This window comes from Triturus cristatus, chromosome 7 (genome assembly GCF_964204655.1).
Source record: "Triturus cristatus chromosome 7, aTriCri1.1, whole genome shotgun sequence".
Lineage (NCBI taxonomy): Eukaryota > Metazoa > Chordata > Amphibia > Caudata > Salamandridae > Triturus > Triturus cristatus.
Genome location: NC_140590.1, coordinates 791,179,925 through 791,197,546, shown reverse-complemented (window position 1 = coordinate 791,197,546; position 17,622 = coordinate 791,179,925). Strand labels below are relative to the sequence as shown.

Genomic DNA, 17,622 nt, shown 5'->3' with positions numbered 1-17,622 from the left:
TGACAAAAGTGGGTCATCCATGAAACAACTTGTTACATTAAGCCGGACTTGATTCTCAAGTCGAAATTAATGTAACCAGCTGCAGTGTGCAACTTTAGCAAATTTGACACTTTGTTGCCTTTAGTTCCCTGTTCCCATAACAGTTGCATAAGGGATCCTGTCATGGAGACAGCTGTCTGCCCTCCTGGGGAGACGTGCTAACAACTCTTAGGAAAGGATGCAAAAGGGGTCTACTCTGGAAGGAAGTGTCACATCCCTCCTGCAGGAAGCTTCATGGGTGTTGGCCCAAATGGTCAGCTTCAAAGGAGAAGCTGCTTTTGAAGTGCAAATTGGTAACACTTGAGAGAGAACCTGGCAATTCATTTGCTACAAAGTGAATACTGCCCGAACAGCATTTCATTTTCAGAGCATAAGTAGGGCAACCCTGGCACCCCGAACTCTGATCTCAACTGGACTAGAAGTACCACCAAGGAAGGACTGCCCTGCTGCACCAAGTTCCCGGCAAAGAGACGCTGCACCGACATGGACTGAATCTGCTGCACCGACATGGATTGAATCTGCTGCAACTGGTGGCTAGACTGTGCCCTGCTCAAGGAGAAGTCGTCTCCAGAGCCCAGCCAAAGTCAAGAGACACCAAGGGCCAGCTGACAGGCCTCCTGTTCACAGCACAGGGACAACAGCTGAAAAAGCATATTGGGGCACGTTGGTAGCTCAAAGTCTTCAAACCACCGTCACCTGCTGCCCTGAGCACCAGGGACATGGACCCAACGCACAAAGTTGCAGCTGAGTTTACTGAGGCAGGGATTGTCGTCAGAGTGCAGCTGTGACATAAATAGAACGAATTATCGATCCAGGACCGATTGGCCGATGAACGCGATACTGGGTGACCGGTAGTCCTGTGGCGACTGGACTTCTGCCGGCACCAAAATGACTACGATATGATCAGGGTAACCTCACCCCCTCATAGGAGTCGTCGTATCAAGACACTCATCAACTGCATCACATCCAAAGCACTCTTTGAGCATCTTACACATCCTTCATCACTTGCATCAGGACCGCTTCCATAGGAAAGCATTGCAAAGGATAAAAAGTGCATGGACCTCACTGAAGACTGCTTCACCTACTGATGTAACTGTTTCCGAAGACCCTGCTGGCCCCCTTGACTGGCTCCCTAACGAAGTTGGTCACCTACAGTGACTCCAAGTGACCACATTACACCTAGTCTAAACTTTTTAGTGAAAACGTTTCCAAGTGTCAAATTCGTTGATTTACCATACCTTGTAAATTCTACATCTCCAGTAAATCTTTTTTGTTGTGCCATCTAAAAATCGTCTATTTTTATTAATTGGTGTCGGATTTCTGTAGGGTCTTGCTGATTTCTTCTTCAATGGTTTTGGTGGTGTTTAAATGCTTTACCCTTGTTCCTTTGTAAAAGCCTTCCTGGTAAGAAAAATAGCTACTTGGGCTTGAGCTGAAAGTTTGACAAACAAAACCTAAGAGTCCAAGAAGTTTGGTAGGTGTACTACAAGGTGAGGTCACACAATCATACCATATTAAAAACCCCGTTACCACACAGAAAGCATACCTGCATAACCCAAGATGAACAGCAAAGAAAGTGACAAAAACATATAGTGCTTTTGTATGGAAAGGCTGCCATGGGTGAGTGAGATCAAAAGTATGGAGCAGTTGTTGATTCTTTCATACAGTACTTCAGTCTGGATCTATTTACCATCAATCCGGACTCCCAGAGTATCAGGATGCTTGCTCTATCGGGTACACGGTCACCTCAGTCTAGGATGTACATGGCTTATGACTGTGATTCTCAGGAATGACAAACATCTGTCAGTCAAGTATGTGCAAAAGCATAAGCAGTATACACACTTTTGTCTCACAATTTAAGTATTCTCAGTATCTCGAACGTAATGGTGTATAATATATGCCTTACAGGTAATCTATGTCCAGAGATGGGAAATACTCTCCTTTGTGTTTCACATACATACATCACACTATATGACTGCATTGAGTGGCATTTATTAGAAGTGGTAGATTTCAAACACGAACCTAGAAACATTAATTCTCTCCCTCATTTGATGACAATGCCATTAGTGATCCAAGAGGCAAGTCAGTTGTCACGTGCATCTTCTTTGTAGCCTATATTATATATGCCAACATTCTAGTCTATTATTCAATCTTTAGAAGCTTTTGTAGAGCACGCATGATGACCCCTTATTTTTCAATGTGCTCTTGTATATGCTAACCAAGACAAGCACTGGCAATGCCAATAGATCTTGCTTTTGGAACTATTAGCTTTGCAAATGGTTTACAGCAGGACTAAAGAGAAATACAAACTAAAAAAGTGCTATGATGCAGCGGCCATGTAATTTTGTAGGCGTGGGCACCACACATGCACAGATCTGCAAAATGCATGGGTAATCTTTTTATTAACTGAGAGAAACTGGATTAGCAGGTAAATAAATAAAAAAAGATGTGCCAAAGAGTTAAAAAAAGAAAAAAAGAAGTGTGTGTGATTGCAGGCAGCCACAGTCAGCAGCTATCTGACTAGGATCATTATGTGTGCCTGTGAAACAGCTGCTTAGCCCTAAAATCTTTTTGGATAAGATTACCCTGTCTTTACTGTTTGATAAAATAAACAACATGGCGGCATCGGAGAAGCACATAGGAAGCGAGAGAGCAATATGGGTAAGGGAGATAGAAGACCATGAGCAACACAATGTGGACGTGAGGGGGCAGAGAAGCACACTGAGCTTGAGAGGACAGAGTGCAGGGAAGAGACAAGCATAAAACAGACATGACTGCAAAAAATATCATGCACTCTCATGGAGGAATGGAATGCCCACAAAAAAATGAATTCCTGAAAAATGCGCACTAGTGGAAGAATTGAAGGAGTCAATCAGAGCGATGGTAATTAGCTCGATGGGCAAAGAGATGCTCAAGGTGCTAAAACAAATAAATCAAACAAATAGAATGCAAGTGAGTGTGACAAAACACAAAGCTATTGATAACTAATGGGTGGAATTAATTCCTAGGTCAGCTTTTAGAATGTCCCCAGGAAGTATTTCACAACCAGACAGCTATGCAGTCTGGTAGGAAATTAGATGTCAATCTCTTTCTCTGTCTCAATATACATACAAAGTTCATGCTTTGTCTTTAATTCCTAGTGCAGGACTTTGGCGCTTGAGGGCTTGACAGAAGCCATATGAAGGGTGGGGTTCTTTAGGGATCAAGCATCCAAGAGAACAACAAGCTGACCCAGAACCAGACATCTGGCTTGAGCTTGGCTCAGGTCTTCAGTGGTTCGCCCACTTTTACCACATAATAGCAAATAAGGGCACAGAGGCATCGGAAGAAAATGATTTGACCATAATCAAACAATTTGTCAAGCAGGAATAACACCACCACAGGGCAGGACTCCTTCTTTCTAGGTCCATTACTTTCTCACTGCATCACATTTTAATGAGTGGGCAATGAGACTGGGTGTTCTCTCCCCATCTGTTAAATCAAATTATTGTTGGGTCACATACTACCAGTGTTTAGTTTGATTTATGTTCTTAGCATCTCTGATAAACAAAGAGTGAAGCAACATGCTCAGAAGGTGTTTGTTCCGACAAATTGTCAGAAGTGGCAGCCAGGATTAATAAAAGCCATTTCTTTTGATTCCATAGTTTCCCTCTTGGCCATTACACAACAATTGGTGTGTAAGTAATTCCGATGTTGAGACTGAGGGACTATTCTCATCCAAAAAATTACACTGTGTTGTGGACCTTGCACAGACATTTAAAACAGAGTTCACAACAACCAACATATTTGGCCAAGTGGTAAAGCCAGGAACAAACGTCAAGTCTCCTAGGGCCATGGCTAAAACTTTCCCACTGGACCACATCTAGCAGAGGAGGGCGGGTGTTTGTGTTTGCCCAACTCAGTCTTAGTCAAGATTCGTTTTTTTATAAAACTTGCCTCCTGTTTATAAGTACTCCTAATGTCTACCGATAGGCAACTAAAGGCATTAGGAGATTGTAAGGCCTAAGGTTGCATTTGACTCAAATTTAATAAACAAGTTTCTTCCTTTGAACACTTTACTTGCCAAATTGGAGATAGCTAGCAAAGAGGGCTTACTCCAGGTTGTGGTAGAGGGATAACAAATCAGATACAGCCTAACACAGTACTTTCAAATCTATTTTCAGTCTCTTCTAGGGAGTTGGGGTCTAATTTAGGAGCAGTATAGAATGAAACCCTCGAAATAACTCCATTGCTCACAGTTCACACCGTGTACACAGATCACACTCCATATACTCAAATAACACCCCCGTTCCTCTAGTCCTACCATACTGTTATCAGTGTGGCCCTCGGTCATACCACAGACTATACTTTTTGGCCCCTGGGAAATAGTTTGCAAGAGTGCATGCTCTAGACCAATGTAAGGCAAATGTTATGGGGTATGCCGTCCGTCTTGCATTATGGGCAGCTGCTTTCTGAGCAGCAAATGTCTTCAGACTTATTTCGCATCCAGGACTTTTAGGTATCCTCCTTCACCACGGAGACCAAGTGCATGAACGCCCTGAAAAGTAGTCTTTTCTAGATGTGGTATTCCAGCCCCCAAAATCATAAGACAAGTATGAGATGCCTTCTCAATGTAAAGATTTTCTAAGGAAAAACTAGCATAATGACATTTAGTTCAAGATCACTGCCTTCAGAAACACAGGAGGGGCTGGAAGTAAGCATCAATCGCAGCTATATTAGAATAAGTATAGTACAGGACAATTTTATTTGGTGGCAAGCTCAAATAGAATCTAAAGGATGTGTTTTTGTCACTATCACAAAGCCAGAAATGAGAGAACTTTTCGTAGCAGGTTAAGCCTACACTCCTTGCTGACTTCGACCTAATAAGGCCAGATTGTCAGACGACCTAGACATGCAGAATTTCTTGAAGGGGAAACAGCTGACAAGTGTGTCTGAAGATACAGTAACCATCAGGTTTCAGACTTCTACTGTACTCAAATCAGTTAGCAAGCACTCATATACTCTTTAGAGGACCTTTGCTAGGGAGAAGAGAAACAGATAAACCCACCAATATTTATAGGTTTCTTGGTGAAACTGCAAAACCTGTTAATATTCAGTAGTTAATTGAAGCTCCAGAGTTAGCGGGGCAATTTTGCTAGGAGAGAAGTAGGAATATTAGTAAAGCCCTCCCTCTCATCAATGAATCATTCCCTCCACTGACTTCCATTAGCTTCCTCAGCCGTGCTCCTAATGCACTGGTAGTCGGATTATATTTTCTAGTGGTAAACTAACTATCATCTTCTACAGGGGAAGAAAATAATTTTCTTGCTATGGCTCCAATGGACTATGCTGCAGCTCACTGGGAAACAAACAGCAGAAGACAATATAATAAACACTACTGAATTCAAAAGAAATGTTACTTGCCTCCTGTCAGTTACAATGAATAGTCTATTTGCAATGGTTATAGCACACAGACTATAACCTTATACAGAAGGCTCTGGTCCTTTTACTGTGCACGCACTGAACAGACTACAATTTTGGACTGCTTTATTAACATGAGATAATTAGTAAATTAAGTTAAACTGCATTTACTTCAAAAAAGAAAATTAACAGCTTTGCTTACATTGTCATTAGCTGCTCAATGACCTTGCCATGTGTTGATATTTCTTCCACCAGAAGAAAACGAGAATACTCATGGACGACTACCATGAGATTATGTCCATTCGCTATGGGCCCCAAAAAATCAACAGCCACCCTTTCCCACACATGTGCAGTAAGATCAGATATGGTTAGGGGATGCTGGGTCACTTTAGGGCAAAAGCAATTACATAGGTGGCACTCCTTTAGTTCCTTCTCAACTCTCTTGTCCAAGCGCAGGAACCACACTCGATACTTCAGGACTCTTTTAGTGTTGACAATGTCACGATGTCCTTCGTGAGCGAGTTCAATGACTAGCTGTCTGAGACTCTCAGGACGACGATTTGTGAGCCTCTTAGCACTATGCCTTCTTTTTTTGACAAACAGTCCACCTGTACTTTCTTGAACTTTTAAAATTCAGCATCTTCGCTTAGAGGTTGAACACGGTCTCCATGACTGCGCTGAAATGATGTCTTTAAGGGCAAGCATGTATTTATCAGCATTTGCAGCAGCAACAATCTATTCAATGGATAAAGCCGCTGGCGTGCTGGATCTTAGAATGAAGTTGATGTACTCTTCAGCTGTTTTCAAGGTCGAGCTGTGCCGATGTAAGGGTACTCGTGAGAAGTAATCTGCAGTATTTTGGTTCTTGCGTGGCTTATGCACAATTGTATAGTCGTACTCCTATAAAACGCAAACCCCCACCTCTCAATGCGAGGGGACATCTTAACTTTTGGGCTTACGAATATGGTGAGCAATGCTTGGTGGTCTTCAACAATCATGAAATGCTTGTCATAAAGAAACGCATGCAAGTGTTTGCAGGCACACTCCACAGCCAGAATCTCCTTTTCTGTCTGGGAATAGGCACGTTCTGTGCCAGACAGACTTCGGCTGGTAAACACCACTATGTGTCTCTGAGCATGTGGGAATCCATTATGCTGAGCCAGGATTGCTCCCAGCCTTACGGGGCTTGCATCAACAGTGATCTCAGTGTGCAATTTAAGATCAAATTAAGCAATCTCAGTGGCACTGTCAATAGCGTGCCTTATCCTTTTGAAGCTTTGGTCGCATTCAGAGGACCATCGGAACTAGGTGTTTTGCTTAGACAGGTCTCTCATTGGGGCACTCATTGCAGCAAAGTCACAAATGCATCTTGAACAATAGCTTGCCATGCCCAAGAAGGATCGTAGCATGGTGACAGCTTGTGGTGGTAGGGTGGCTGATCGTGCATTTACTTTATCTAGATCAGTAGTAATTCCCCCGTCAGAGAATATGTGCGCCAATACCAAATCTTCTTCACTCTGTCTCAATGAGTTCATCACATGCGCTAGCCAACATAAATTAAGGGCTGTGCTGCGCCCTTGCATAAAGCCACATTGATCTTCATGCACCAGGGATCCCACCACCACCTCAACCTTTCAGCTAAGATCTTACATAGTACTTTGTAGTCCACATTAAGCATGGTGAGAGGTTTATAGGATGAAGGACTCCTCTCATCATCCCCTGGCTTTGAAACCATACAGATTACTCACTCTCTGAGGGTGGGATATAGGCAACCCCCCTCCCTCGCCTCCTGAAACACCTCCAACCATGGGTCCACCAACTGTGCCACATACTCCTGGTAAACTTCCACCAGAAAGCGATCGCTTCCCCCTATTCATATTACCTATTGCCTCATTCAACTCCTCAAGAGTGATCTCAGCCTCCAGGTCCTCCCTCATCAAGCAAGGAAAGACCGGCAGGTCCACCTGGTCAAGGCACCTCTTCACCAACGTGACATCCAACTCCTCTCCCTTCCCATACAGCTCACCCAGGTGTTCCCCAGAGTATCATTAATGACCATCTGGGACGTGGCCAGCGACCCATCCTGCTACAATAGGTGCCCTGTTCACTTAACGTCTGAACAGCCAGGCCAGCAGCTTACTTGCTTTGACCCCTTCTCGATGTAAACACTGTCTGTATTCCAGTCGTGTAAGCCTGTCACGTCTATCCCAGGTGTCTCCCAGTCATCTCCGAAGAGCCACTATGGTTTCACCTGAATTCCCCGCATCCGTCTTCCCTCACTGGGCCTTCATTAACCTCCTCTCAATGTCCCCTAGCTCTTCCTAAGTTGCCGTTTGATACCACACACTCCCCTTGGAAAACCGCCTTTAGCACCTTCTATTTGGTACTTCTACTACCCGTAAAACTCCAGTTACACATTAGGTACTCAGTAATGGCCCTCCCCGGTATCTGCCTGTATAGTGCATCTAACAGGGCAATCTCCAGATTCCCCATCTCGCCTGGAACACTACTCCTCCTCACTCCAGGAGGAGAGGGGAGTGATCCGACAAATATCTGTCCAGATCAGTAGCTGTTTGTATGTCGGACCATATTTCAGCAGTCCCTGGGGTCGATCCAGCCTGCTCTAGGTGCCATGGATAGTGGAGCATCAGGAATACTCCTTTTTAGCTGGGTACATTTCCCTCCAGATGTCCTTCGCTTGAGGTTGTGCATAACTGCAGCCAATGTCTCGGTCATATTAGACTTTGTGGGCATGCGCGGGGCCATCTGTTCATATCTGTGTAAAGGATGCACTTGAAGTCCCCAACTCATATCATCATCAGGAGCGTGTGCAGGAGTGGAAAAAACTCCTTATCATCCATGTTGGGGGCATATACATTTAGTATAGTTATATCCACACTATCCAAAGTTCCCTGCACATGGAAGTAATGCCTACTCGGATCAGCTTCCGAGAGAGCAGCTTGAAAAGTACCCCGAGGCCACCCACACGACCACTCCTCGGGCTTATGATGAATATGTGGAAGATATCAATTGGCCTCTCAACTTTTTCCTCAATTTGTTGTTTCCTACAAACAAGCTACACTCACCCCAGAATGCTTTAAGTAAGAGAGCACCGTGTGCTATTTCAAACAACTCCCCAGGCCTTGGATGTTCCATGTGATTATCTTATAGGTGCACATCTGACTTGATAAACACACCTGCAAAAACAACAATTGATGGACAGAATGCAGAACAATGTAATACATTCACCCCAGTACAGAGATCTGGGCCTAAATCCATCGTTTTTTTGCTCACCATGCCATTCCAGTTTGAACCCAGCCATATGCAAATCAGTCTTGACCCTGTGCCCCATGGGAACAGTCCAGCCCGAACTGCCAAGCCAGGTCCTCCCTGGCTGGAAACAAGCATCCTAGGACCGGTTTCGGGCTTTCAGCCCTCGTCAGCCAGGATAGCTTGATTCCAGTGGCATGGAGAGCACGGGACTCACGTCTGAGCATACCCTTCCCACTCGGGGTGACAAATGCAAAAACAACAATTGATGGACAGAATGCAGAACAATGTCATACATTCACCCCAGTACAGAGATCTGGGCCTAAATCCATCGTTTTTTTGCTCACCATGCCATTCCAGTTTGAACCCAGCCAGGGGTGGCAGAGTGGGCTAAAGAACGGTGATGGATCAAACCCAGATCTGTTGACTGGGTGTGAGTGTTTGATTGGTTCTGATGCTACGTCCATCACCACCCCCTTTTGTACTGCTTTGTTCGCCATAAGTTGGCAGGGTATGCTCAGACGTGAGTCCCTTGCTCACTTTGTCACTGGATTCAAGCAAGCCTGGCTGAAGACGGCTGAAATGCCAGAAACCGGTCCTAGGAAGCTTGTTTCCGGTCCAGGGAAGGCATGGCTTGGCAGTTCGGGCTGGACTGTTCCCATGAGGCACAGGGTCAGACTGATTTGCATATGGCCATGTCTGAACTGGGGTGGCAGAGTGGGCTAAAGAACGGTGATGGATCAAACCCAGATCTGTTGACTGGGTGTGAGTGTTTGATTGGTTCTGATGCTACGTCCATCACCACCCCCTTTTGTACTGCTTTGATAAACACACCAGCTGACCCCAAGCTCCTTGAGACAATCTCTCCCGCCACCCTGAATCTGGCTTCTACCCCTTCCTGCATGTTTGTAATGTGTGCACTTGCTGAGTACCCTACAAGATAGCTTGTACCATAACGAAAATAAAACACCCCTCCATGTTTAACCCCCCCAATCCTCTCCTGGGAAAACACATACCAACAACCTTAGTTCACCCACACCTGAGCTACTCTGATGCCTGTGCCATACCGCTGCACCTTGTCCCTCCCAACAGCAAAATGTACTTAAGCACCAGGTCCACAATGGTTGCATCCCACAAATGTTAATGTGCAGTCTCACTCAGATTGGATACTGGCAGCCTCTCATGGAGGCGGATAAGGACCCTCGTTGCCTCCTCCATGAGCTCAGAGTGAGTCAGTACAGTCCATCTGCTCTGCTGCCAAAGTACCATCGTCCTGCACAACAATTCGAGATGCAGCGCAGCTCCTATTCGAAGACTGATCCTGTGATTTACTTCGGCAGACTTGTCTCCCAAATCGCCTCCCTCGGGTGTGCTCAATGAAACTTGTTGGCGAGGCGGCACCTTGTCCCATTGCTCAAGCCATGCCCAGACATCCTCAGGCTTCTCAAAGAACTTTGTTTTTCCCTGTGGGTCTGCACCATGTGGGTGTAATTCGGGAAAATAGCCAAAACTGTGTTTTTCAAACTTCAGCACCCCCTCCGCAAGGGGCGCAATATGGATACAGTCTGTGATAAGATGATTAAAAATCCTCGCAATCAATGCTCTCGGGGAGGCAACCGGCAGAGCTCTCATCACTAAGTCCCAGTGCGCTCTCTCAACCGCAAACATATGTGATAAGCACTGAGGTTGAAAGGTGTGGGGAATCCAATCTTCAAAGAAATCCTAAGCAGACACCCCTCCGCTCATTGGGGAACCCCACCAGTTGCAGGTTATTGCGGCGTGGCCTGCCTTCATCTTCCTCAGCCCTTTTCTCCAGTATCTTGGTAGTGACTGTAAGCTGTGCAACTTGTTCCTTAAGGGTGGTGACATCCGTACCCAAGCCGATGATCAATTGCTCCACTACCATCACCCTCTCCACACCTTTATGGAGGTCACAGCGCAGGAGGCCCACTTCTAATGCCACCGTGTCTATCAACCTCTGCAGGGTTGTGCAGGACCCCTGAATCGCCTCCAGTAAGGCCAGTCTTGAAGGTTTCTCCTCTGTTTCTGGCGGTGGGGGCCGCATTTCACGGGTGCTACGCTTTGGCGGGACCTGCAGTAGGACATATTGAGTAATAGTTTTACTCTGCTGTCCCTTGGCCGTCTTATCTTTCCCCATGATTGGAATTGAGAGCAACAGCTTCTTGATCCTGCGGGGTCCATTCGCTTGCCTAGGACTCCACTGCATGCCCCATTTCCTCCACACTTCCCGCTTTCGCCGGACCCAGGCACACGGGGAGATTTGCAGCTGCTGCACTGCAATCCCAGCATTACCTGCCCCCCTGTGGACACACCAAGGTCGGGACGCACAGGAGTGCTTTCACACCAGCTCCTGCCATATTCCCCAGAAGGCTCACCAGGTCATGTGTGGAAGCTGCAGCCTCCTCTATGCCACTGATGACGTTGAGAGTCTGAGCCTCTGCGTCTTACAGTCTCCTAGGGTCGATCCGTTACTCCAGCAACCCAACAAGTGCGGACCACCTCCGCTGTTTCTGGCCACTCCTGCGGCAAAATTACACACCATGCAGATCCAGGACTGCCCCTGGTGTGCAGGCACTCCTTTAACCGCAATAGCCATACTGACTCTCACCGGTACCTCCATGTCCCTCTGCTACACCGCTGGGCCCCGTAGGCGATTCAACCAGTCACGCGGCCTTTGAGCCACACCACCATTGACCGCTCTTCGAGCTTTACAGGAAAAATATCACAAGGTACGGGTATGTTACCGGAGTTCAGCCAACCCGGTTCACCGGCATTTAAGTGTATCTACAGGTAGGATTACAGAGGATTAGAGACTGGGGCAGCGGAGCTCGGGCTCAGAGCATCTGAGCGGCCACCTTGCCAGGCCATGCTCCCTTTCCACTCCATCATTAAGTCAAACATTGCACTAAATTTGGATCAATATTTGTATGGACCATAATTTCTAAAGCCCAGGGACTAATTTGCTTTATTATTGACAAGGTTGCATCAGGACTCTAGCTTCTCTTAAACCAATAGCCTGAAAATGACTTTCTTACTATCCGTTATATTGCGAGTATAGGTTCAGTCTCTGATAGAGGCAAGATGCAAGTAGTCCCAGAGTGACAAGTATGATGCATACAGTATTAGTACACAGGTCCAAAATCATGTAAGCATGCAGTCCTTACCATGTAGGCGCGGCTCAGGGGGGGCGATATACACGAGGAAGACAGAGTTCCGTGCTCCAAATCCAAATATGCCATTGGCAGCATCACTGGATCGGGTGCAGTACCAGTTTGGAGAAGCACCCAAAAGTTTATCAACATGCGACATCTTTCCTGTGTAGAATGTTCAGGAAAGAAAAGCAAATTTTATTCAGGAATCCGCAAGAATCAGACTGATTAATACAGTTTCTTCTCAGCCTTCCCTCCAACTCTGGGTATTTTACAACATTTGTGTAACTGTACTCAGGCCCTCATTCCGAGTTGGGAGCAATTGCAGATTCAGCTGGTAACTCCCTTTATGGCAGCTCTAAAAAAAATACATGCATATACAGTGCAATAGGTCTCGCAATAACATTATTTTGAGCTATTTGCATTGTAAATGACATTTTTTTCCCTTCATGAAACATTAAGCAAATGCTGTAATGCAAAATGGCAATAGCTTACTTTTTGTAACTGCAAAATCTATTGCATTTGTACTAGTGCGAGTTATTGGTATTGTAAATGGTACTGGATTTTTTACACCATAAACAACATAAATATAATGCCTATAAAATGTTAATACCCACCCATTTTGGAATAAGGACTCTGAGTCGATATTACATATACCCATGCATTGTGTAATAAGTACTTTGAGTAGCTATTACATATACTCACCCATTCTGTAACAAGGACTCTGGATATTAGATTTCTTTTACTGTCGATATTGGTGTGATATCACCATTTCTGCAGATATTGCTGTGAGATCACGATCACTGCAGATATAGGTATCAGATCACTATCACTGCACATATAGGTGTGAGATCACTATTACTGCAGATATAGGTGTGAGATCACCATTACTTCAGATAGGTGTGAGATTATTATGACTGCAGTTACAGGTGTGAGGTCACCATCACTGCAGATATAGGTGTGATATCACTATCACTGCAGATAAAACTTAAAACAAGATACACTCTGGGTATCAATTGTTGCTTCTAACATGGACACCAAGATCATACGTAGATGAGAGGGTTGCAGTGCATTAGCGTTTCAGTTGCTGTCAGAGGTAGTAGGGCACCTCATAGTGGTCTTGATCACATACATTTCTCCAGTGTGAGGCACTTTCCCTGAGCATTTTTGCACTAGTGACAGTACATTTTGCATTAGTCTTAAACTGATATGTGCTCTTATTGTCAACTGGAAAAATATGTTGTGTACACTGCCAGCAATCAGCACACTGTGTAGCTCGTGCAGGTAAAAACCCTAGAAAGGGCCATAACCAACAATCAACATGTTTATGTATAAAATGTAAAAAGAGAATATATAAATCGTACATAAAAAGTATGAGTCTCATAACAGTCCAGTCATACGGCTCACAACAGTCCAGTCATACATGGGACTAAAATGAATCGCCTGATGTCTCACAAAACCTCTCCGCCCACCTCTACTACAGTTTGTCTGGCCTCTTTTCAGAGGCAAAGCAGTGCTTGTATAAACAAACATTACTCACATATCAGTGAACCACAGAAAGCAGTAGTGCACGAAAATCATAGGCATACATGGAAAACACCAAAACTAGTGAAAGGTACAGAATGAACTGTGTCAGTGAAACCGCATAAAATTACGAAACTATTTGAGGTCAATTTGACAAAAGCCCATTATTGTACAAATGTCAGTAATCTTCCTCACATCATTACAACACTCGTCCAAACTCACTCTAGTCCAATGGCACTTTTTTTTTTTTTTTTTTACAAAAATGACCTAACCTCTCTTACAAGATCAGGCCCAAGATCACAGAGCAGGCCACTAATTTGCTTAGCTCTTTAAACTGTCACGATTAGCAAATTGGCATGAGGACAAACAGACTTTATGGGTGTTCGGCTAATATAATCGTCGAACCTGTGACTTGATCGAGCATTAGATCACTCCCCACTTTTCCAATAAATGAACACGGGGTCACGGTCGTGCTGACGTCACACATTTTTACAATTACCGTACCCGGCTAATGAATTGGAAATTTGGGAACTGCAGAGTAACTGGGAGCCCTGTAGAGCAGTGTGCAATTAATTTGCACTTTTTTAGCTGCCCTCATGGGAAGTTGAGCGGTGCCACCGATATATTACGTGAAGAGGTCTGGTGACGTGCCTAGGAGCCAGGTTTAAAGAAAATCTTATACATTTCAAATACCACAGATTTATCCGGGGTAACTTGTGAATGTTCTCCAAGTCGAACATGGCACTACATCTTTGCAGAGACCACCTGATAAGAGATATCCCCTGTCATGGTAATTCCTGTAATAAGCAACTGGCAGGCCTGTCGAGACCTGCTGTAGAAGCATCATGCCATACCTTCGCACTGGTAGCCCGCCAGCCCCCAGATGAAGTCCGTGCAGTGGTGACAGAATGTCGGCTTGGTCAGGGTCACTTTTTTGAAGCTGTGTCCTGGACAGATAAGCACCTGTTGCTGGTGTTTGGCCACCGGCGAGGAGGATGTGGGGGCCTGTGGAGGGTGAGGTGGGGGTGCCTGTGGTTGTTGCTGGGTCGATTTTTGCTCCCAAGCTTTGGGCTTGACGCTGGGCTGCAGTGACCCAGGTTGCCAAAACGGGACAGAGCTCCATTTCCCATGTCCTCATCCGCAAGCCCAGGGGGTGCAAACTTATATCAGGTACAAATTCCTCTGAGAGGAAGCAAATCTGGGTCTCCAATAAATGAGCAGTAAGAGGCTGTGTTGCCAGGAGATACAGAGACCTGCCTCGGTGGCTCTACTGGCGGGGCACGAGTCCTCTGAAAGCAGGTGATCATTTCCTTGCAAGATGTAGGAGAGGAGAAGAGGTTTCAAATGGCTTTCATTTCCTTTCAAGTGTTTGATCCAAACATTCTATTAAAAAAGGAAAACAGAGGGCGTGGCTAGCAGCCGTAGAAAATGGCCGCAGCCTAGGGAGGCTCCGTGATCCGAGGAACCCTCCTAATACATCCGATCATCTATCCGGCGGCTCCCTCTCAAAATATTACAGCCTGCGGTGGCGGAGATCCCTGGGCGCCCGTTCCTCCCGGTCCGAGGCTGAACGGAAGGCTCAGACGGCATAGAAGGCACGGAGCCGACGAGGGGCCTACCCTGGCGAGGAGAGCCGGGGAGTAAAGTTCAGAAGGAGCCGGCTGCGGGGGCGCGAAGTGCTGCACGAGGGAGGGCGCAGAGTGTGATGAACTGGAGACGACCGGGAGAGGCCCCCCCCCCCCCCCCCGCTGGCAGCGAACCGGAGGGGGTGCTTCTCTCTCAACGAGGCGGTGCAAAGAAGAACACCTGCGTGGACGGAGAGGGGGGCGGACCAGACGCGCCTCCCGCCATTGCCGAAGAAGGCGTATTTGAAACCCTGGCAAACAGGCAGGCCGCCATACCGCCGCTGCGCTCCAGCGGCCCTCAGAGGTCAGGACGGCAATGTAACTGTAACGCATCAGATCGCTGTGCTGCCCAGGTACGGCTCCTGTATATAACAGACACCAGCTGCTTACACAACGCAAACGACATCGCGTTGCCTTAAAGCCCCATTCACACATGTTTATTAGGTCTTACAGCAGAGCCTCATAGAACCTTAAAGTGCCTAATGCAAAGGCCCTCTCTTGCCTGCGCATGGCTTCAGTCTATGGTGCTCTTTTACCTGTGTTGCGGATAGTGCCGGGGAGAACTGACCGCGCTTGGTTCAGGCACGCATCGTCTCCAGGCAGCGGCCCAACGGCAAAGCACTAGTTTGGGGGTGAGTTTGCATACCGAACGTGGCCCCCACTGTAGAGGGCACCACAGCGCAGTGCACGACGCCATATTATCTGAAGAGGGGGCCGTCCCCAGATATGATGAACTGATTCCGAACCAAAGATCATTCTAGAAGAGTGCGAGAACAGTGGGTCCCATAGACAGGGCCAGACCTAAGACACTTCAAGCAGCATAATACAGGAGGAGCAGGGTGGGAAACCAGACAGGCCGCTTGGGCTGCGACAGCCCTCTGGCAGGCGGCGGTGACTACCACTCCTGAACGCTCCACCTGTGCGAACATACCCCCAACGCGACAATGAGCGGCAGAAATACGAAGGGGCCGAGCCAGGCGAAGCTGGAAAAGTCCGCCTATACAAAATCGCAGCCGGATCCTGTGAATCACGATGTAACGCCGGGACCAAGTACAACCACGGGAGAAACCCAAGAAGTGACACTGCAAGATATTATGACCACACTGAATAAAGTACACATGTCCCTAGACTCTCGCATTGGATCCCTCTCAGCAGAACTCTCACTAATCCGGGCTGATCTTAACAAAATGTCCACCAGAGTATCGGAGGTGGAGGTCACGGCAACCACCCTAACTAACGACACGACCACGCTTAACCAGCAAATGCAACAGCTCACAGCAGATAATAAACTGTTGGCTGCTAAACTGGAGGACCAGGAAGGGCGATCAAGACGGAATAACATACGCCTTATAGGTGTGCCGGAACAGAAAGGGGGCCCAGCCCTTGACCTGTTTGTTGAGGATCTTATTACAAATCTTCTCCACCCACGGGGCCTCTCCAATTACTTCTTCGTGGAACGGGCACACTGAGTACGAGGGGGCCGACCCAAACCTGGGGACCCTCCACGCCCTATCCTGGCTCGTATTTTTAAACACTGCAGCAGTTACGAAGCAGCGCAGCGGATTTCTTGAAGTAAAAAAAAAAACACTCCGCGAACGTGGGATCAAGTACTCAATGCTGTTCCCTGCGAAGTTAAGGGTGGAAGCCGAAGGCAAAGCATGGTTCTTTCTAGCGCCAGAAGACGCCCAGGAGTGGCTGGAGGGTTGGCGTAAAACTCCACGTTCAGAGCGCCGGACAGGAGGTCACAACCACCGTGAGCAAGCCGAAGAGCGAGAGGGACTAGAGTAGACGACTGCAGGAGAAGGTGACATTCATTGCTGAAATAGGGAGGGAACGAACTGCAATACCATGGCAATCACGGCCTAAATATGATGAACGGCTGAAATCTAGAATTCGATCAGTCTACCAGATTCTCTACAACTCCACTGTAATGACGCCGAGGCTTCCTCATACAAGGGTTTGAGGGAGTGACTACTGCGACGAGAAGAACCCGATGGAGGGAAGTCAGGCTTCTCCATCGCTTAATGTACATGAACTATCAGAGAGGGAGACGAGATCGCTACTACTGCAGAGGGAACAATGGGTCTCCGAGGACAGCGGACGATTGCTCTCACCCCCAAGTTATGGTATCGGGGGAAGGGTACTAAGCACTCTGCACTGTTGGGGTGGCGGGTAGTTATGGGTCCGTCAAGCAGGGAGGCAGGTGGGGGGACAGGGTTGTTAATACAATATTGGATATTATTGGTTATTAATTTTTTAAGGGCATTGGATGCAAATTGGTTTAGAGGTGCTGGTTACAGGAAATGCAGACGATCTATGGCACTGACTGCATCCTTCAAGTATGATAGGAATAATGGTTCAGGATCACTCAAGGGTCACTAACGTCCCCAGTGGGCCCAATTGTCCCTTTATCATTGGTTACATGGAATGTCCGTGGGCTAGGGGATAAGATTAAAAGAGGTCTAGTTTTGCAATATTAGAAACGGTGTGCGCCAGTGATTGCCCTCTTACAGGAAACACACTTAACGGGAACGACCTGTAAAGCGCTGGATCGGTTTGGTTTTAAAATGATTGTACACTCTGAGTTTTCTTCC

At 46.6% G+C, this 17,622-nt stretch overlaps 1 protein-coding gene across 2 annotated transcripts in view; it reads right to left on the bottom strand.

The window, feature by feature from the left end:
- GEMIN5 (gem nuclear organelle associated protein 5) overlaps positions 1–17,622 on the bottom strand; it is a 260,780-nt gene that overhangs the window by 223,958 nt on the left and 19,200 nt on the right. For both annotated transcript variants that reach the window (XM_085617620.1, XM_085617621.1), the window contains exon 2: positions 11,895–12,044. In XM_085617620.1, the coding sequence (XP_085473746.1) occupies positions 11,895–12,039 (145 nt within the window). In that variant the 5' untranslated portion in view covers positions 12,040–12,044. The remainder of the gene's footprint in view (positions 1–11,894; positions 12,045–17,622) is intronic.